General features: G+C 40.5%; 1 protein-coding gene across 2 annotated transcripts in view; it reads right to left on the minus strand.

The window, feature by feature from the left end:
* The window catches only part of TTYH1 (tweety family member 1), a 36,948-nt gene that overhangs the window by 11,373 nt on the left and 3,256 nt on the right, over positions 1–22,319 (minus strand). For both annotated transcript variants that reach the window (XM_053452554.1, XM_053452553.1), the window contains exons 2-4: positions 12,503–12,675; positions 2,643–2,754; positions 122–342 (exon numbers count right to left, since the gene is read on the minus strand). In XM_053452554.1, coding sequence (XP_053308529.1) covers positions 122–342; positions 2,643–2,754; positions 12,503–12,675 — 506 coding nt within the window. The remainder of the gene's footprint in view (positions 1–121; positions 343–2,642; positions 2,755–12,502; positions 12,676–22,319) is intronic.

Genomic DNA, 22,319 nt, shown 5'->3' on the forward strand with positions numbered 1-22,319 from the left:
GTGTAAATGAAAAGGGGAATTGTACGACATCACGTAGCATGATAGACCCTATGACATCAAAAAGGGGAGGAATTAGGAAATGAGGGTTATTAAACTAACTCAAGATACAAGAAACTCTCACCTATAATCTTCAAAGAAATTAACTTGCTCCGCCAAGACGTTCGGATTCAGGTCGACCCCCTTCCAGAAGGAGATTTCTGCCAAGTGCTGGGCCACCGACTCCACCTGCCGCCTGGTGTTCCGAACAATCACCAAAAATTCCGTGCGTTTGGAGAAGATCTCCTCCAGCTGCGTGAGGTCGCTCTTCACCACCGAGTTCAGAAGCTCCACCGTGTCTGAGATCTGTGGGAAAGCGGAAGGAGATTATCGAGAAGATAACGGTGTCACGTCGTAAATTATGTCTTCCCCACGCGTGGGAATTATAAGGTTATAGAAGAGGAGGCGTTGGCTGTAGAAGGTCCATTCGGCCCATCCAGCTTGTTCATTGTTTTCCACCTTGTCTGATATTCAGGAGATTTATCCCAACCCCATACATGCTTACATTTTCTCTCTGGATTAACTTCTGCCACTTCCGATTAAAAAGCTGTTCCACTTATCCACCAGCGCTGTGTACAGTAATATAACCCCCCAGCGCTGTATACAGTAATAACCCCCAGTGCTGTATACAGTAATATAACCCCCAGCGCTGTATACAGTAATATAACCCCCAGCGGAGGCCGCCATTGCTGTCAGTCATGTGATATTTTGGGTGACTTTCCCAGCTCAAACACCACACTGAGCTGATGCTTTATGGCAATGCTAATGAAGTCTGTTCCTCCATAGACTTTCATTGGTCTGCTAACATGCAGCTGCCCCGAAAACATTATATTATACAAAACCAGAGCAGTTTTTAAAAAGAAAACACAACAACTCGATTTGATCCGAGGGATAAAAATGATGGGAGATTCTTAAGAACGTCAGGCTACGGGATGAGTGAAGCCGATCGGCCAGCGTCTGTATGGGCAGCGATAAAACCTCTCCTGTCCTCTTCTAACTACCCCCGCCATGTACAGTTTGAGCCATTTTTATTCCTGCCGGGGGCTTCTGGTGCACAATGAACCAACACGCTCTTCTGCATGAGTGGAATGCAGTTTAATGCGCAACGACATGCAAACCCCTTAGGACAATAGAGGAGGTTGGAGTTTATCGGCGGAGATGGGCACGTTCTGTAGTTGTTCTGAGGATAAAGAGCTGCAGGTTCCATGTTTTTAAAACCACCATCCCCCTAACCCAAATTTTGTTCGTGTAGAGAGCAGAAGCGGAGAGATCCCTGGATTAAAAAGCTATAGATAGCACACATCTGGCGGAACATATTGGGATTATTAAAAATCAGTGTTCCAATACAAGGAGGTCCGTTTTCTGACCATGGGAGGGATGGTACGAGGAGGCAAGAGGGCAATTTCCCCTGGGCTGCTATGATGTAAAAAAAAATTTGGAAAACATATTCACTTGTTTATTTGCAGTTCCGCCTATGGCCACCAGTAACAAGGACGTTAGACCGCATTTACATCCTGATTGGATCAGTTTTGTGCTCCTTTTTGGGGGGCTTTCTATGAATTACCTCCATGGCAAAATGTGTTCTGCTACTTTATTACTGGGCCAAATAGCTGGATTTGCCCTCTCTGGGCCCCATCTTCAACAAGCAACATGCCCCACAGTGCCATCTATGCCCCAAATAGCTTGAGAGTACCTCCGTTGCTCCCAAACAGCTTGTGAATGCCACCTGTGCCACCAAGCAGCTTATCAGTGCCCCCAAACAGCCTGCCCGTGCCATCTTTTCTCCAGCTTGTTAGTGCCCCCAGCTTATCTGTGCAATGTTTGCCCCCAAACAGCTTGTCTGTGCCATCATTGCCTCTTGCCCTCCCCCAACATACACTCATTCACATTCATGCTCACATACACTTATACATAGACATTCATGCTCACATACACTTATCATAGATAGGCCATGCCGGGAGAGGCCTTTCTGAACTATGAACAGGCAAACGGAGGCAGGAACTTTGACCCCTGTAGTTACGTCTCTGGTGCCGGCCCTCTCTGGTGTTGACACCCTTTTGGATACTCAATCCATTTTTATGCAATTTAAGGCAATCAGGGCTGATCTAGAAAAGCGCAGTATACAGTGCTCAACGAAACTTAAGGGTAACAGCCACTCTCCGTACGCAACCTCTGCGCAAGGAAGAGATTCTCATCAAAGTTGGTCCTCGGGCCGCTGGGAACGATGCCCTGGATCCAAGGGTCATTGGTTGCAGGAAGTGCGGTGTGGGTGAGCCCCTGGGACTGGTCCTACCGGCACCACTTAATGAGAAATGTAAATTTAGCAATACTGGTCCTAGAGAACACATAAGCGATTCTATATACTCTGTCTCCATCCTAATGACACTGATGTGTCAAATGGACACACAACGTTTTAGATTAGGACAAGAGAATTCTATACTTCCAGCTGTTGTTGGGCTACAACTCTCATAACTCTAGCCAAGGTTCTATTCGCGAAGCTGTCACAAAAATGAATAAAAGAAAACTCGGCAAATGTCCTATAGAGAAGACACTTTAGAGGGCAAACTCCCTTTTTTGTACTCGGGACGCATTGGTTCAGTACTCACCAGAAGGTCAATGGAGGTCAGCGTATGGTTGGCATTCATCAGAGAGTACGTCACTTGGTAAATTCCATCGTTTGTTTCACTATTTCCATAGAAACCGATGCCGATGCCAGCACTAAACGGAGAGAGAGATTGAGCGATAAAAGAGTCGTTTCTGTAATTCCCGAGATATTCCCGATTCCCGAATTAATTTACAACGTCTAAATCCCTAATTAACTTGTATCTCAAAAGGAATATTCAAGTGGCTCTGTTTGGGATCTCCAAGGACCTGGGTATCTAGGTCTGTCATGCCCAGAATGTTTTCCGTAACCTAAATACTTTTCATACTCTTGTTGAATTCAAATTAGATATTATTATGCCCACGCTACGTTGTGAAGATTTGTATTTTTCACCATATAACTTATTTTTCTGCCTAGGCGATGCTTTGTTGAAATGGGATCTCTATTGCAGATTATACCCAATCATCATTTTTACGTCCATATAATGTCATCTTTTCATGCGATCATCTAAATTACCCGTGTAATGTACTGTGTTATATGCGGGAGCTGCCATTATAAACTGGTGCCTCACCCTATAATATCAGCGGTAAACAATCTCTAGTGCTAACGGCGCATGTACAGGCTGCTAAGCCTAGCTTCGAAATGGGATCATGGGAAACAATGTCAAATTTGCATAAATGCCCCAGGTATGCCTTTTGTTCACTGAACTTGACACCGTGACGCGTCGCCATAAACAGCCAGTGTGATAAAGCCGGCCGAGGTAGAATATTGCAGAAAATAGTGCTTTCGGGTATTTTTTTGATTTTACCCCAAAATATTTCTGGCTCGCCATTTGTAACCATCCATTGTACAGTCAACGTATTTCATTCATGCTTCATCAGCAGTTTTATTCCTCAACATCAATAACTTGAAAAGACTTTCATTTTCTTATTCTCATTCTAAGATGGTAAACGCTACTCCTTAATTATATCCCGTTTAATTAGGGAGTCATTTACATAGGGATGGTTTCTTATCATATCATATATTTTCACTTTCATTTACAAATCTGACAAATATCACAACATTTTTACAGAAATTCATTATATCATTGACACATATTATTAGTTGCAATAGCAAAACTAATATATCAATTTAATACAACAGCAAACATAACAATTACTTATACCACTGGCTGTCCACCATTGGCTGCAATGAGCTTCTGCTGTGGCAATGACCTTTGCTAATTAGAAATTTTCTTTTGATTTTATTAGACGTGTAGTGGCTTAAACATGGGAAGAGAGAATGCTGGGATGTAACTGAGATACACTCATAAGATACCACTGGCTGTTCATCATTGGCTGCAATGAGCTTCTGCTGTGGCAATGACCTTTGCTAATTAGGAGTTTTCTTTTGATTTTATCAGACGTGTAGTGGCTTAAACATGGGAAGAGAGTATGCTGGGATGTAACTGAGATACACTCATAAGATACTACTGGCTGTTCATCATTGGCTGCAATAAGCTTCTGCTGTGGCAATGACCTTTGCTAATTAGGAGTTTTCTTTTGATTTTATCAGACGTGTAGTGGCTTAAACATGGGAAGAGAGTATGCTGGGATGTAACTGAGATACACTCATAAGATACTACTGGCTGTTCATCATTGGCTGCAATGAGCTTCTGCCGTGGCAATGACCTTTGCTAATTAGGAGGTTTTCTTTTGATTTTATCAGACGCGTAGTGGCTTAAACATGGGAAGAGAGTATGCTGGGATGCAACTGAGATACACTCATTAAATGTGTACATGGATTTGAGTTGTTAAGAGATAATTTTGGGGATTTGTGCCGTGGTAGTTGAACTACTATCTTGCGATTTTAGAGTTCGAACTTCATTTTCAGCAAAAGTGTTTTAAGTCTTTAGTGTTTTTTGGGAGTATTTGTCGTAATTCTCTAAATTTGATGTGTTACATGCCAGCAATCACATGGACTCCACATACAGCCTTAAGCAAATCTTCTCTCCATCTACATGAACATCTCACACGTCCGTCTCTGATGATGTAATTGTAATTGTGTAATCACACTCTTTCTCCATCTGTTATTAAGTAGGCGGGCAGATTCTAAAAGAGCTCAATGTGAAGTGATGTTATCACACTTATTTATATGCTGCAGCTTGCATGTGTTCAGTCTTTATACAAAGAGAGGGCCATCATTAGGAACAGCAACCTACAGAGAATGCTCCATGGAAAAGGAACAGGTGTTGCCGTCTAAAAGGTGAACGGCAAGTGGATATTCCTATGATGTGTCCATGGGATAGAATGAACAGGGTGCATCGTATGGACTATGTACATTCCAGAATTGGATCACCTAAAACAAATGTATATACGTTCTACAAACAGCAACCCTCCGTGACTTATCCATTTAGCCGCTGTTTGGGCTAATAGACTGCAGATTGTGCCTGCGCAGAATAAATATCCTCATACAAGTAATAAACTTCTATGAACTCAGGGTAGAATGCAGCTTTTTACTTTTTAGCTATGACATAAAGTATACCAGCGGTCCTTTGTCAGCAGACCTGGAGGTCGCCATTCTTGTCAGTCATGTGATATTTTGGGTGGCTTTCCCTGCCCAGACACTACACTGAGCTGATGCTTTATGGCAATGCTAATGAAGTCCGTTCCTACACACACTTTTGTTATTCAGAGTGTCAGGCTGGGGGATTAGGACTGAGTCATTCTATACAGGCAGTATGATAAGGAGTCCGGGTGTTTGTCTACTAGATTGGACTCAGATAGCGTGAGTGAGAAATGATAATTCTTACACATAAATAGTATATGTGTATGAATTCTGACCAGGGATAATCTGGATGGGATAGAGTATGAATTTAATAAACTTCTGGATGTCCAGTCTTAGACAGATGATCTAGTAACCCTAGTCTATGTTCTCACTGAGAACAATAGTAGAAAGATCTGGAATGTTTGGAAATAAATTACTTGGAATTTTTAATGGAATTTTTTATTCTCAAAACGAGACTATTGAGGTTTTTCCTTTTTTGAGTCTGCTTCCCAAGGAACTATTTATTTTACCAAGCCCACTTAAAAGAGATCATAATGAATGCCTTTGTTGGTTCTAATTGTTAAGTAGTCTTAGTTGTCACCCAAAAGATGCTTCTATTGTGTCTTTTGCATGTCAGACTTTCCCTATTATTACCAAAGATTGAACAGGATAATTACACGGCTTTCTCTGACAACAGCAAGGAGACGTCACATTCTAAGCACCTGTGTATTTCTCTTAACCTGACCCAAATATTACAACTTGTAAAGCATTAAGTCACAAAATGGTCCTGAAAATCTGGAAGTCTCCTCAATCTCTAAAAATAAGTAGTCTTTAGTTTCCTGCAGGACCTCAGAGGTCTTTTCTTCAGATGGAAAAGAAGAAGAGACTTCAGTTCTGAGGTCCCTTATTGAAAGTTACATTTTTTATATGTAACTATCAACGTCAACTAAAGACTCCAACGCTAATACGGCTATATCCAATCTCTGAAAGATACTTTACCTATAATAGTATGTTTTTTGGGGTCAATATTTAATTGCTCCAAAACATTTTGGTTGTAAGATTGTAAGCTCTTTGAGCAGGGCCCTCCTCACCTGTTCTTTTGGTAAGTCTAATTATTATATACTACTTGGCATGTCCTGTTTACCCACTGTGGGTAAAGAAGACATTCTGGGGGCAAAAGCACCAGTCGGGATTCTTATATGTGATCACAGCAACATAGAATAGAATTTTTCAGGGTGTGTGACCCTGAAAATCTACACCTTCACCCTGAGATTGGGGCAAAAACCCTGATATATATATCTGTATACTGCCATATAGGTATAACCTAAGCTAGAAATAGATTGTAAGCTCCCAGGCTCTCGTCTCCTCCTCTACCAATAAAGTAGAGTGTGTTAATGTTATTGTGAATCTCCATCTCATTGTTAAATATTTTCACCGCCCACTAGGAATAGCGCGATGGAAAAAAGCATAAATTAATACAATGGGAAACAATAACATACACTAGTATCGAGCTTCCGCTCTAATTCCTACAAATGGGGAAAATCCCAGCCCAGTTCCTTCCAATGAGGTCGTTAATGAAACACTCACAAAAGAAACAAAAACGTATATTATATTTATTTAGAATATATATTATAGTTTTCTTATATATTTATATGATATATATATTTATATTATATATATATATATATATATATATAGATAGATATGTAGAATAGTTTTTATATATATCTATATAATATATATTTATTTAGAATATTTATATATGGATATGTATTATAGTTTTTATACATATTTATATATTTATATTATATATATATATAGAATACATATTTATTTAAAATATTTATATATAGATATATTATAGTTTATATTTATTATATATAGATATAAATATATAATATATATTTATATATTTATTTAGAATATTTATATATAGATATGTATTATATATATTCCCAAATCCCTAAATCTATATTATAGCAAATAATTTTACTCCCCCAGAATGTTCTAATTTGTTTAAATGTGATGAAATAACAGATTTTTGTAATTTTGCATATTTTTACAATTTTTTTCTGATAATATAGAACGCAGCATCCTCCATTATTAGGAACATGTCACCCCCCCATGTTAATTATGGTACTTTTTCGGTCATAAACAGGAGAGCCCCCTGATGAATATGGCCTGTATATGCTTGTTAGAGTAAATGGTGGGAATTGACCTATGACCTCCGAAGTCTTTTCATGGAGACATTCACCTCCAACTACTCCTCCTAACTCTTTGTATCCAAGTTGCTTCCATCTACATCTCGTCGCCATGGAGACAGGTTTCCCAGCTTTAGGAAGGAAACCATTGTCATGCTAATGGTTTTCTTTATATTAGACTGGTGGGAAACTGACAATCCTTGAAAATAGGAGGGGGGATGAAAAGGCTTTGAGACAGTCAAAAAGTAACTAGCACTCACGCAAAAGAGAGAGAGAGCAATCGAAATACTATGTTCTACTTGAAATGGGTTTTTTCTCCTTAATTTTTTAACTGTGTGAAATAAATATTTGGCAAGGATTAGTCATAAAAGTTACTATTAGACATAAACCATTGAAAAAAGTTAATTAATGTTTAATAAAACGAGCTGCACCAGACGTAAAAACTTTCACTTTAAATTTGATCTATCCGCGGTTTGGTGAAATTATTAGAAAATGTATAGATCAAAACATATGCAGAACTGTTTTTTGTTTGTTTTTTTTTTAAACGACGCTTAGAACTTTGACATAAAATATTTATGAGAACAGAACATCAACCATTATATTAAAAAATAGCTCTAAATGTCTGATTTATATATTTGATCAAGAAATATTTTTTCTTTATTTTAAAATACTATTTTTAGGCCCCCAGCTTTTATCTTTCCATATAGAACTGTATGAGATCTCTACCCCATACATTGTAATTAATACAGCGAGGGAATTTAACCATGCATGGGACAGGCATACGGCTCCTGAATCTAAAACGAGACCAACGACTGATTAAGGTGTGAGTCTTTACAGCAGGAGAAACGGGCAGACTAGACGGGGGCCGATCTGCCGGCAAATTAAATGTTTCTGTACATCTATTATTCTGGTTAACTTGTGGCTACAGGCAGCGGATGTGTCAATTTTTCCAGAAGACCTCATAGGAATCAGACTAAATAGTAAGTAGCTTCTTTCGGAAGTGAACTCCGTTCTAGAATGGCATACGGTCTCTACCCCGTACGAACTCATTCACTCGCTTAACAAGACTGTGGAGTTCGGAGAACCTGGGACAGGAGAGGCAGTAGGATAAATACAGGAGCTGTTCTTTCAGAACCCCAGGCAGGTGAAATGTGTCTACAGGGTACTGTATCTTTTATTACCTTTTATTTATATAGCGCCAACAACTCCCGCAGCGCTTCCTACAGTCCCTACATTCAAAGGGTCAAAACTAGAACTGAGAGACTAAGATGAACCGATACATGAGGTAAAGACAGCCCGGCTCACAAGTTTACAATCTAGAGGGTAATCTATAATCCTTGTCCAACAGCAAGAGTATGTGGCCAGTGGTCAAAATATTTGGCTATTAAATCATGGACATGAAAGAACTATCAATAATATTGAGACAGTTAGTAAGTATATATACTTACCAACTTTCTCGATTTGTTATTTAATAGCCAGATATATATACTTACCAACTGTCTCGATTTTTTATTTAATAGCCAGATATATATACTTACCAACTGTCTCGATTTTTTTTTTTATTTAATAGCCAGATATTTTGATATTTATATACTCACAGTTTTTTGGGTTGTTTTTTTTTTACGGAATGGTATAGATAAGTGATTAGTAGCCGCACACGATTTGCTGATACAAATATTTATGCATTTTGCGCATTTTACGCTCCATGAGTCAATCTCATTATAAAACGGCTTTATTGGCAGGAGGAAAATGTTTTGATAAATGAACAGTATTCTTTGACCTATACATTTGCTTGTCTAACTTCAGCAGAGCAATTTCAGAGCCGTAGTTTATATGAGACCAGAATAATTGTGTGTGTGGGGGGGGGGCTAGGAAAAGCCCCATTATAAAAATAGCGTCTGTACTGGGAGAGTAAAAGGGATTAAACGCTATCCAGGACAATGCAACATTTCAAAATGTGACTGGAGTTTTTTCTTTTCATTCCCTTTAGCTTTGTTTAATCCAATTCTGCCCCAGCCTATATCACCCCTCTGTTTTGTTTTTTTGTAGCCGTATCGGACACAGAACTCTTTGTATGACTTTGTGAATATGTCGGACCCGTTTGAATGAAGCCTCTTGTTTCTGCAGCAGGCCGGGCTCCTGTCTCCACTATATGAGAATATCCTCGTATGAGTAGTCAGCGCCATATTTCTCTTGACCTTAACCCATCCACATTAACCTCAAACTATTGTAATGAGGGTCTAATAATAGAAAAGACGAGGGGCTTTACTCCTCTTTCTAATCCTGACAGCCTCTAATTTGAATTTCCATTTTGCAAAAATATGTATGTGCAGAATAAGTCGTACAGCGAAACGACTTAAGACGAACCCGAGGACCATTGGCTCGGTTGTAGCTATTTTAAGGAGGAAGCCTCATGTTTGGGATAAGACCTTCAACAATGGGTTATTTTTTTGTATGTTTAATTTTTAGGAATTTGTAGCAAAGTAGCGTTATTTACCCAGCATGTAGCAAACATACTGCTGGCTCTTAGCTGTTTAGGACCTTTTAGCTAAGATCAAGTGAGTACCTGAAGGAGAGCTTGGTCCTCTGTGGTCACTGAGCTTGAGGTATACTTGAAGCTCGCCTAGATAGGTCAAGCTAGGTGCTCGGCAGTAGGGTGTGATTTTGTGAGGGGTGCACAAGAAGAAATGTGGCTCCTAATGCGTTGTGTTGTTTGTAGTTTGTGTCCGAGACTGTCCCACGTTCATCCTGAGCTTGCTCAAAGACTACGCCATCATTGACAGACTCAAGGAGGAAGACCAACCTCCACACCACCTCCCACCTGATCTCCTCAACCCCCGGTGTCACCCCTTACCATAATACCCCTCACCATAATACCCCTCCACCACAAAACTATTTCCTTTTTTACTGCTTTCTTGTCCGGTGCTTCTTTATAATATGTTACAGACTAATGTGTTTCTGATGACGTGCCTGTATATACTCGGTGGAGCTGTCGATGTTTGTGCTCTGCGCTCCGTCACATCATGTCATGTATATAAAATGTATATCTGGTCTATGAATAAGCTCAATCCAATCTGGGTCAGTAAGAGCACCGAGTATCATTTCATTATATATCCCTCACTGTCCTAGCCTCTGGCTGGTAACTGGTACGACCGGTACAATTTAGTTTCACATGTTCCTGGGCACATTTTTGTTCTTTTTGGGGCATGTGAGTAATTTTCTTCGATACAAACATAACGCTAGAAATGCCGTGGCGGACCATTTTTGGTGGCGGTAGCGAGCGAGGCTGGGCCTTTTTTGGCTGCCGCTTGGAGGAGATGCATTCGGGCCGAGGTACAATGTACTTTAATATGCATTATTCATCGGTGGGGCTGTATGGGGCACTAAACTGGCAATTTAATTCATAATGTGCGTGTCGAGAGGAAAGCGTGGCTGCTCGGGTATCTATAATGTATAGCCACTCTATATTCTTAAGTGCGTTTCTCATACTCGTGTCTGTGTAATCTATTTCGTGTAGGTAATAGAAAGTAATGGACTCGTATTTGTAGAAGTGCATTAATATGTGTCAAATTATATTCCCTTCTCGCGTTAAACGAGGCGTGCTCTGTTCCCGTTCTCTGTCCGTAACTTTTTACCCTGCGAACAGCTGAGAATTTTTGGCATTTTTTTTTTTTTTTTTTACAATTTCACGGCAACACTCGATCCAAAATGTATGACCTTTCCGTATTTAAGAAAATTAATTGATTTGAAACAATATATACATGATGGTAACTCGCTGACCAAACAAAAGTATACTTATAAGCTTTTAACATAGCCATGAAGCAAAATGTTCCTGCAGAATATGATGGCACTATATAAAACAATAATAATATATTTGTAAAATATATCATACAATATATTAGAATACCATTAAAAAGAAGTAAAAAAAGAAAAATGACAAGCTTCAGACCATGAGAACCCAGCGGTACGACACCGGGAATAAAAATTAAGAAGGAAGCGGCTTCTTTCACTGATCTGCAAAGCAAATGGGCAAGAACAAGATATGTATTGTTATCGCAGCTGGGAAGGGAGAAGCGAAGCTGCTGCTGTGCCACCCAGAGCCAGCGGAACAAACGAGGCCTTGTGGATCGGACGGCTGTGCGTTCGGCAATGGGTGATAGGTGGAGAGGGGGGCAAGACAAAAAGGGACCGGTCATCTGACTGCCCTCCCCTCCCCATACACTGACGATGAATGGACAAAATAGTCAGGAATAGAGGAAAAAGTTATAAATAATATTATAAAGAAGTCCCGCAGAAGAAGCCATGGTTCGATGAGGCAGACCTCGCGGCTTCTTGCGTTGCCCGAGCTTCACCAGTTCATAACCAAACTTCAATCTGTGGATCCTATGTTAGTAATGGTATTAGCACCCCCTGGGAAACTTACAGGGGGCAGGAAGGGTGAATGGGGCAAGGCTAGCCATGCATTGGGACGAGGCCATCCTCAGTATACTAGAAAGGGTAAGGAGGGTCGGAGAACGGACGAGGTCAGACACCATCCCACCCTGGCTAGAGAGTAAAAGGTAATCAGCTCTGATTTCTAGAGCCTCGGCTCCAAAACCGATCATTTCGCAGGTATGGGTATAAGATCCTTACAAAGAACGCTCGGAACTTCTCAAAGCTTATAAACAAATTATTTGAAAACAGAGAATGTATTTGTAGTTGAGAAGATCAAATCCAAAGTATCAAGTAAGGAGTCTGCATACCTCCCAAGTGTCCCAATTTGTCCCACGGACCCACTGTCTCACTTTTGTGGGCAGTGAGGATCACCTGCTGGTTGGGGAGATCCTCCGGTCTGATTTCAAATCAATAGCGCTCTCTGCGTTTACATCTCCCTCCTTCAGCTACACACGCTAACACCGGTGTCTCAGTTTAGACACTTGAAACAGTGGGGGCTACGTGACTGAATTATCTCAACAACATAAAGCTATGTGAAGACCTTGATGGAAGAGAATTATATAGGGGTCTGGTGCTATAAGGGCACATAGCTTGCATTGTGAACCAATAGAATGTTATTAACACGCATAACTTTCCCGGCTTTTTGGGATCAGTCCTGGGTCCGCTCTACCCCTTGGTTTTATATATCTGTTACCCTCCTTACCAGCAAATGATGACGGCGGCTACACAACTCCAGGTAACGCAGCAGGCCCGGCGGCTCTTAGAGTCCTCGTCATCCTGGGAGACGCAGCAGCAGAATCGTATTAAATACACGCAGATTAACACAAGGCTGATGGCCAGGCATAGTCCAGCAATGCCGGCTAAAAACAGAAGCGCCTAAAGAGTTAAAAAAAAAACAAAAAAAAAGTGAGAGAGTAGAAATTGGAATGTTTTTCAATATAGAAACAATTGTCCTAGGATTGGACAATAAAAGGAATAAAAAGTTAATAATACAAAGTGTTTTTTCAACATCAAAAAGGTTAAACTTTATGTTTAACGACAGTGGGAAAAAACAGAAATAGACGCCAATTCGCACAACGATCTTTCCTTTGACGCTTTTTTCCCCCTTTGTGTTTCAATTTGCACATTAAGTGAGAAAATGAAGCCTCCTCGAATCTGTGACAATCTCGTTACAGCGTTTCTTTGAAATTGGTCTTTTCTAATTTTTCAATTAATTATTTTAAATTATTTTCTTCCCCCGTTCTGATGATATTCAGGAATGTTTTAAATGATTCTCACCGCGTGATACAGAGATAGCTCGATCTATCATTAGGTTTAAAGTCTATCCTTTGGAGCACATTTTTAGCCAAATGATATCTATTTAAAAAGATTCTTCAGGGCAAGAGAAAGCTCGTAATTAATCATATTATTAGGACCATTTAAGTTTATACAATAAATCGACTAAATCATTTCTGATTTCCCCGCTCTAGTGATACATGGTTCTCTAGAAATGACGGCGTATTGTGACCATTCCTCCATGGTTTTCCACCACGTCATGAGAGGACCTTCACATTGCCCAACAGTTTAATTAAGGAAGGCAACGCACATGTTGCATGAAGGACCCTGAAGAAGAGGTGACAACCGTTCTATCCTCTTATGCCAAATATATTTACACTCAATGTTACCCTACGAGGGCTGAAAGTGGCTTAACGTTCCATTGAGGAATGTAGATGAAGACCAGGTGTCAAGGGAGGCATTTAAACTGAAGGAACGGCCCTCATCTAGCAAAGTAGCAAGATCACAAAGCCTTTCTAATTATTTTTATATTTATCCTTGTTGTGCAATGGAATCTTTAGAAATCAGCTTGCAAGACAAGCATCTTAAAGACAATAAATAGGAGAGAAACCTGAGCCGTGGGTAATCAGATGAGACACCATCGGAGATGAAGATCTACAAAAATATCAATAAGTAAAGACTTTCCCGGCTTGATTTCTGCCACCTGAGACTTGGTTTCTTTGTGCTGCTCGCTTCGTCGGCCGCGACCTCTCGCCATCATTTATGGTTTCGTTGAACATGGCTTAATCGTGCCTCCTTGGATTTGCAATTCAATGTTTACACGTCTCTTTGAGCACTTCTGGGAGCTTTCCAGCTGAATGGTTGAGCATATGTCACCTCACAATATCAATATTTAGTATTATGGGCCAACCTATTCATTTAGTGCAATGTAAATCCCCAATACCACTTTTCCCGCAGTACACCTAGTGATGGATTCTTTGAGCGTCCAAAAACCATTTTTTTTGGTAAGCACAAATTAGTATGAAATCTGGCATTTTTCAACTTCAACCTCTCCACAAAAAAGGAAAGAAAAAAACTGGGTTTGATGATACTGTACTCCGTCCGACACGGAGACATCTTGGCAGTGGTGTTTAGATTACTACTTGAGGAGTAAAATGCCAAGTAAATGAGTAGGAAAACCAAAATAATCAGTCACTATTGTAGAAACCACAGAGTTATACATCAGCAGTGAGAAATGCTCATTGTGAGTGAGCCAAAATTGGCATATAATTCTCGTGGGATTCCTAGAATACTTTGTTAGAAGACAGCAGAAAGGTCAGCTACTGAATCACCAGGGAAAGTCATCCTGATTTGCACGGTTCTAAATCTGGTTAAAAACCCGTCTTTTTAATTATTCATTATTTCACATTTCTGCTAATTTCCCAATAAATTAAAGTAGTAATTTTCGGGGCTACCCTGGACCAAGTACCTTCAGGTCAATTTATAAATTATCTGGATACGGCCAGGACAAAATTGGGTGACTTGTTCCAATATTGTTGATCGACGTAGGATGGCTAACAAACAACTCTCTCTCGCCGTACAGCTGGTGGAGACCCATAACACTTTTCAATTATGTTTTCAATGAATATAGAACCAGAAAGTCTCTTCATTATCCTACAACGTTGATGGCTGTGGTCATCAAGACATTTCTAGAGCATGGATTCATTAAACATAGAGTTAGTCTTCACTATGCATTATGGAGGAACACCCAAGGAATGTCTCCTGTCTGAAGGACCGGGTGGTCCTGCGTTATGCATAGGTAATAAGGCAGTTCCTGAAATCTCCATGAACTCATGGTGGCTAAACACACACCGAGCCTGACGCTGATAAATGGGGCTCCTCAGAACATTTAACCCACTGAAGTGATACAGAAGATTACTTCTACAATGCATTTTTTCCCCCATGACATGAGTAGACTTTCACTAAGACAATTCCTTTGCTACTAGTCCAATACGCTATCAATCATATTGATTATATGTTGACCTTCCTGCCGGGGCTGCAGCTCTAACAAGATTACTTTATTGATAAGTGATAACTCTTTAACCAGAAGAATGGTACAGAAATCTCTCAAAATCCAACAGATCTCATCTCAAATCCAGTAGAACCTCAGAATGATTGTATAGCTTTACATTCTTGGCTAGGTTGTACATTTAGACCGGAATGGTAGTAAAAGTCGGACACAAGATAATTGCCTTTTTAATTAGAACAGGTGGAGAAAATCATCGAGCCGGCCATGGACTCTGATTGAGCCATCAACTAATCGGACTCTAATGCACCTCTATTTTAGGGAAACGTCCCAAGGCTACTTAAAGCCTAGCGGTTTATGACCTAGTCTCTAATTCCTGTGTACAGTCCAGATTTTAGGGTTCTCCCAATTGTTTTACAGAAGAAATATCCAAAGATGATTATTTTTGTAAATCCTTGATTACAGGAGTCAACGTGTCAGCTTAGGTGGTCTAAAGGGTTTGATAACACCTTATCTAATATCCCCTTGAGATGGAAGTTGCGATGATGGTTTTGCTCTTTGCTTTCCAGATCTCCTAGAACCGCATGGATTCCTTTTCCCATCAACATAAACATCTTCCTTATTACAAAATACTAGTAAATCCATCTGTTCTCAGTTTTACAATGGCTTTGGTGATGCACACAAGTTCTTGTAGGGTCAAGGAGGAAGTGAATGCGGACTTTCATGGTAACATCAATGCAATTACAGTAATAAAGAAGGGCAGGAACTTCAAACGGACTTTAAGATGAAACCGCTGACATGACAGAAGATCAATTGGGGGAAAAAGTGGAAACCACAGACATACTTGATCAGCTAAGAAGATACAAACATCAACAAATGTAAGGATGAAAAGAGCCCTTTATGAGAAGGATAGTAGGAGGAGAATAACGTCAGGCCTGGTCTATAACGTCCATACATGAAAGGATAGAGATGAAGAATAGTAAGCAGTTAAAAGTCAACCCTGCTTCTTGAATGGCCTTTGAAGGAGGCCATTTTGGTCAAATAGAATTTCCTGTTTGGAAGATATTTAAGAATATCAACAGTTAGACAGAGTAGAGACTGTTTGCCTCTGGACGCCATTGTTGCAAAATATAAATGGACTCATCAATGGGAGTTACCGACGTCACCACCGTCACATAATGTTACATATATTGGTTTTCTCAGTTCTATTACTAATTAAATATGCCATAGAGTGTAGTAACTCCATAAAAAATAGTCGTTGCCTCCTGAGTACGCTGCCTCAAGCCATCATTTAACTCAAGAAAAAAGAAAGAGACAAGAAAAATCCCAAAAAGTCATGTAAGTGCATTACCTGCTACAGATAGAGGCAGGGAGAGGGACCATCCGTGGTCCTAAAGCTTCACCTTTATTTATGAATTCAAGTAAAAAATTCAAAATAATACATTCCCATACCAACAATATGGATAAACACACACTCTATTGAGGACTTTTTGTTGTTGTTTTTGTCCTGTGTCATGGAGGAATTTATTATTTTAAATTTTTAACTTGAATTCAGGAATAAAGGTGAAGTTTTATCACCACGGATGGTCCCTCTCACTGCCTCTATCTAATATTCCTGTTTGGGATTTTGTTTTTGTCTTTTTACAATTTACATAATCTTTAAACTTCCAAAACAGTGAAAGAAGTACAAAAAACTGTACCTCAATAATTATAAATACAATGAAGACCAGACAAAAGCCGTAATTACTCGGAACTAGAGTTTGTGCCCAACTTTGCCATCGTAATGTGGCAAATTATAAATGGTATTTTATCACACCAAACAATGACATGTTTTGCTTAAGTGATAATGTTCCCAAATCTTTAAAGTCGGAGTGTGTTAGAATAATGATAACATTAAAAGAAGAACTTCATGTCAAGTAAAGCACAAAAAAATCTGTATTTTGCCTTTTTTGTGCCATAATATGTCTTGAATTTAACAAAGGGATTTGCGGCTGTAGACATTTATTGAAATCCAGAATGCAGGGTTTTTGTATGCGGAGACAATCTGCTCTGTTACATTTTTAAATACGTTTCCAAATACTCCATGTTGCTTTAGTGACGGTGCTAAACTTTTCATGTGTGAGTAATAATACCCCGCTAGCTGAATACAGCGGAGAAGCCAGACAGACAACTGGCAGGGGAAGAAAGAAAGAGACTCGCAGACAGCAGGAGTTTGACATGGGGGGGCGAAGGCGAAATAATGGCAGGGGGAGTGAGATAGAGACCCGAAGTGTGGGAAATTGGGGGGTGGGGGGTGAGACGAGCAAACTGCAAAATAAACATCACTGGGATCAGAGAATGGAAGACAGTGAGGGGTGGGGAGAGCAGGAAGGACAAGCACGGGGAAAGCCAGACTATAGAGCATACTGGTGGGAAGAGACACCAAAATGATAGGGAGGATGAATGCAGAACTCAAGGTCAGATGTACCAAGGGGTCCCAGGGGTACTGCTAAAGGCTTCAGGTCTGGTGCAATCTGCCTCGGGATGAGGGTCTTGTCCATTGAGTTATAAAATGGAAAAAAGTTTGAGTCGCATTGTTTAGAATTCACCATATAGCGTATAGAATGGTAACGGATGGGAAAATCCTTCAGAACAAGAAGAGAAAGATCTCAGTTTAGTTTTAGTATTAAACTAAATACTTTCATAAGTACGGTAAGACTGCTGGGGGGAGGAAAAAAAGGGACAGACGGATCTGGGTCCAAATAAGTTACAGGAACATATTTTGGAGCATTCACTAAATGCAACTTGGTAGACAGTAAACTGAAAGTCTTCGTAGCTGAACTTAGTAGGATCTGCCGATACTGACCTTGCCATGGGATGGGTCTGATTCCTATAAAGGGACCCGCCGGTCATTAATACTGAACACAATTAGTGGCTATCACAGGCGTTTAACCTGTTGAGTGATCAAGGCACTGACCACATTACCGTGAACTGGCCCTCATGGGGTTAATACATCTAGTACGGAGTTAGCCTGGCAGTTTGCCATCTGTTTCCTGGGGGAAAAAGATGATTACAGAAAATCCTAGAATTTGGTTTAGGCTTAGCGTGTTAAATCCGTGTTTGTGAGCTTCTGAACAGCTTCAGTCTCATATAAAGAAGCAACAGATGGAGAAGGAGAGTTCATTCCAGGGGTGGCTTCAGGTTTTTAGGCGCCATATGCAAAAATATCTGAGACACCATTTTTTTAAATGATGAATATGGATGTTCGAGAAGGCTATATATACTATATGGACAAAAGTATTGGGACACCTGACCGTTACACCAACAGGGACTTTGATGACATCACATTCTCAGTATATAGACATTAATATGAAGTTGCAAGGTCCATAAAGACATGGTTGGATGGGTTTGGTTTGGAAGAACTGACCTCAACCCCATCGAACACCTTTGAGATGAACTGGAACGGAGATTGTGAGCCAGACCTTCTGGTCCAACATCAGCGTCTGACCTCACAAATGCTCTACTGGATGAACGGGCAAAAATTCCCACAGAAACTCCCCAAAATCTTGTGGAAAGCCTTCCCAGAAGAGTGGAAGCTGTTACAGCAGCCAAGGGGGGACCAACTACATATTAATGTCTATTTATTTAGAATGTGATGTCATCAAAGTCCCTGTTGGTGTTACGGTCAGGTGGCCCAATACTTTTGTCCATATAGTGTATGTATTAGAATTATACTAAGTAATAACTAAGACGACTATTGCTTACGTTAGACCTAAATTAATTTTGACTTGAAAGTGGAGCTGCCATCAGAAAAACAAGCAGAGAACAATGCAGGTAAAAATAACACATTATCCACACATTATGCAAGCGAATTCATTAGCAAATGTCTATACAAGCAGTTATATCTGAATAATGGCAGCCGTCTACTTGTCTTCAGCGCTGCCTTTGGCCTAACCCAGGGTAGCGAATTCTCTAAACAGCTGAATAGAGGTTTAGTACTACAAGAGACTAGATTGCAAGCTCCCGGGAGCAGGGCCCTCTTCTCCTTTTGTACCCATTTGTTATTGACTTTAAATGATCCCACTGATTGTAAGCGCAGTGGAATCTGCTGGCGCTATATAACTGTAATGTAATGTTTAACGGGAGTTTCGTGATGTGAACTCTTGCCCCCTGTGTGCCTGTAATTAGCGCGTGATCCAGCGGGGCCACAAAAACAAAACCCTGTTCTATGGCGTTAAACCTGATGTCCTTCGGAATGTCACAAAATGTGCGATGTGGTCGGAATAGTTTTGGAACTTGTACCAACGTGTTTAAATAGGATACACTGTTTTCCTCTAACCCAATCCAAGAGAAAAAAATATTTTATTAATTTTAAAAAAACAAACAAAAAAAAAACTATAAGGCAATAAATAGAAACAAAAACGCACTGTTCAGAAAAATTTCACGGGGAAGGGATTAAGATGGGCATTTTAAAATATATTCTCCTTGAGCATAACCCCCCAGCGCTGTATACAATAATAACCCCAGCACTGTATACAGTAATAACCCCCCATTGGTGTATACAATAATAACCCCCAGCACAGTATACAGTAATAACCCCCCAGTGCTGTATATAGTAATAACCCCCCAGCCCTGTATACAGTAATAACCCCCCAGCCCTGTATACAGTAATAACCCCAGCGCTGTATACAGTAATAACCCCCCAGCACTGTATACAGTAATAACCCCCAGCGCTGTATACAGTAATAACCCCCCAGCACTGTATACAGTAATATAACCCCCCAGCGCTGTATACAGTAATATAACCCCCAGCACTGTATACAGTAATAAGCCCCCCAGCCCTGTATATAGTAATAAGCCCCCCAGCCCTGTTTACAGTAATAACCCCCCAGCGCTGTATACAGTAATAAGCCCCCCAGCCCTGTATATAGTAATAAGCCCCTCAGCACTGGATACAGTAAGAAGGCTCAGCGTTGTGTACAACAATAACCCCCCAGCTCTGTATACAGTAATAACCCCCCAGCACAGTATGCAGTAATGTCGACATTTACTTAAGCCTGGTTTTATGTCATTTTATTCCATAAACCCCCTTTATCTGCAGACCTGGAGGCCGCCATTGTTGTCAGTCACATGATATCTTTGGTGACTTTCTCGGCTCAAACACCACACTGAGCTGATGCTTTATGGCGATGCTAATGAAGTCCGTTCCACCATAGAGTTTCAAAGTGTCCGACTGGGCGATGAAGACCGAGCCATTCTATTATCTCCCACAGGCAGTATGATAAGGAGTTCGGGGGGGGGGGTTGTCTAGTAGACTCAGATAACAGAAAACATTATGAAAAAAACTAGACCTGGTTTATAAACGGTCCAATATTTTTGAAAACATATTTTCATCTCATATTAGGAATAAATGTTTTTTGAGGGAAATCCATAATTTTTCTTATGCTATTCACTTTAATAACATTTTAATCTATGCCCAGCTGGTACTTGGTACTCGTAATTCTTCTTCCACTGGACTTCGGCGAGTGTTTATTCCTTCCCATCTGGGTAACGGGCCCAGCCTTTATTTTCGGCTACTTACTCTATTAGGACTAAAGTCCTTGTTTATTATGAGCGCAGCTGCCGCTGGAGGTTACGATGCCGCCAGCGCCCCGATAACGCTAATGCATAAAATTTCTATTCCTCGAAGATCAGGCGGAAATCTGATTGAGGCAGAGAAATTGGAAAATTCACCGGGCCCTTCCTGTTAAGCCAACCTTGAAATTAAACTCTGTAACGTCTCTCTTCTTCGCTCCCGCGTATCGCGTCCCCCTCCCCCTCCTCGCCCGCGCCATCTTTGTAAGCCCCGTGTGTTCCGTTTTATCTTTAGGAAAACAAATGAAACTTATCCACTTATCCAAATCTTTACAACCTTGAACTGAATTCGTTTCTTGTTTTCCATCGCGAGGCATTTCGTTCACACAATTAGGAAACACAAAGACTTTATTGAGTGGATAATCCGTAATCTCCTTAAAATATTACAACCGAGACTGTAGTTAAAAGAGGACCGGCAGAAGAAAAGATACACAGAGCCATAACTTGACATGGTTGGACCTGCCACCAAAAAGCTTAAATGGTTTTTAATCAAAACTGTAAATGCTTTTTTGTTCTCCAATGAGGGTAAACCCGTTGTATGGAACTATGGGATATGATGCTATGTAAAGCCATAAAATATAATTGTTACAATGTATCAGTTCATTCAAGTCAGCAGAGCAGATGTGAGTACCATGTGGGGTGAAACCAATTTAATTAATTCATTACTCCAAGGTTCTAAGTTCTTGTTACTTCTACCTCTATTCCAGAACCCAGAAGATACTAAAGGAGTGGAAGAACCTAATGGGGAGTGGGAGTATAATAACCATGCAAATTCGTTGACATCGAGTTAAGTCGGTTGCCCTTACTGTCCTGCTTCCACCATGCCTTGGGTTTAAAACGTAGAAAGGGACCTTAAAAATGTAGAATTTGGGAATATGGTGACCCCACTTTAGCAAACTTTAGCAAGCATATCCTGGACTTCCACAGGAGTGGTCAAACCAGTAGGTGGACATGGCAGGCCATCTTGATCGCTCTCAGCGGGATGACAAGAGACACATAGTACAGACAGTGCCAAAGAGCCGTGCTTCTGAAAATTAAGACTCGCGTCTCGTCTCTCAACATGACCTCATTTGCTTGTATCACTAGATTCTTAGGACAATCAGCCATTATAAACTCCACTGGGGCCAATTAATCCCAGGTTGCTGTTAGGGTTCTGTATTATCTTAAGTGACATTTTACAAGATTCAGTTAATAGGCTTCTTAGAATGTTATAAGAACTGGGAAGGTGCAGTATTATAACCCCTTCAACCCTTGCCATTGCTGGCCCTGCTTGGTCTACAGAACGGATGAGTTGTATCATATGACACATGCTAGAGAGTTTATAACTTGCTTAAACACCATGCATTTCCATGTTAGGACCCCCTTGAGAGAGTTATGGGCGCCATCATTTTGCTTGAAGATCGTACCAATGCAATGAGATCGTCTGACAGTCATGATCAGGTATAGTAGCAGCATATGGTGATCACACTTGGGACCCCTCTGTGCTGCGGAGACCCTGTGCATGCCATAAACCATCTTGCCTTAATAAGCGTTCTACACCCTGACCAGTCTATCCAACATCCATCCCTGGAAGCGTCCAGATATCATCCCCCAGAACCTTCACTTTTTCCTCTAGAGGAAGCCTGAA

This window comes from Spea bombifrons, chromosome 12 (assembly GCF_027358695.1).
Source record: "Spea bombifrons isolate aSpeBom1 chromosome 12, aSpeBom1.2.pri, whole genome shotgun sequence".
NCBI classification, from domain to species: Eukaryota; Metazoa; Chordata; class Amphibia; order Anura; family Pelobatidae; genus Spea; species Spea bombifrons.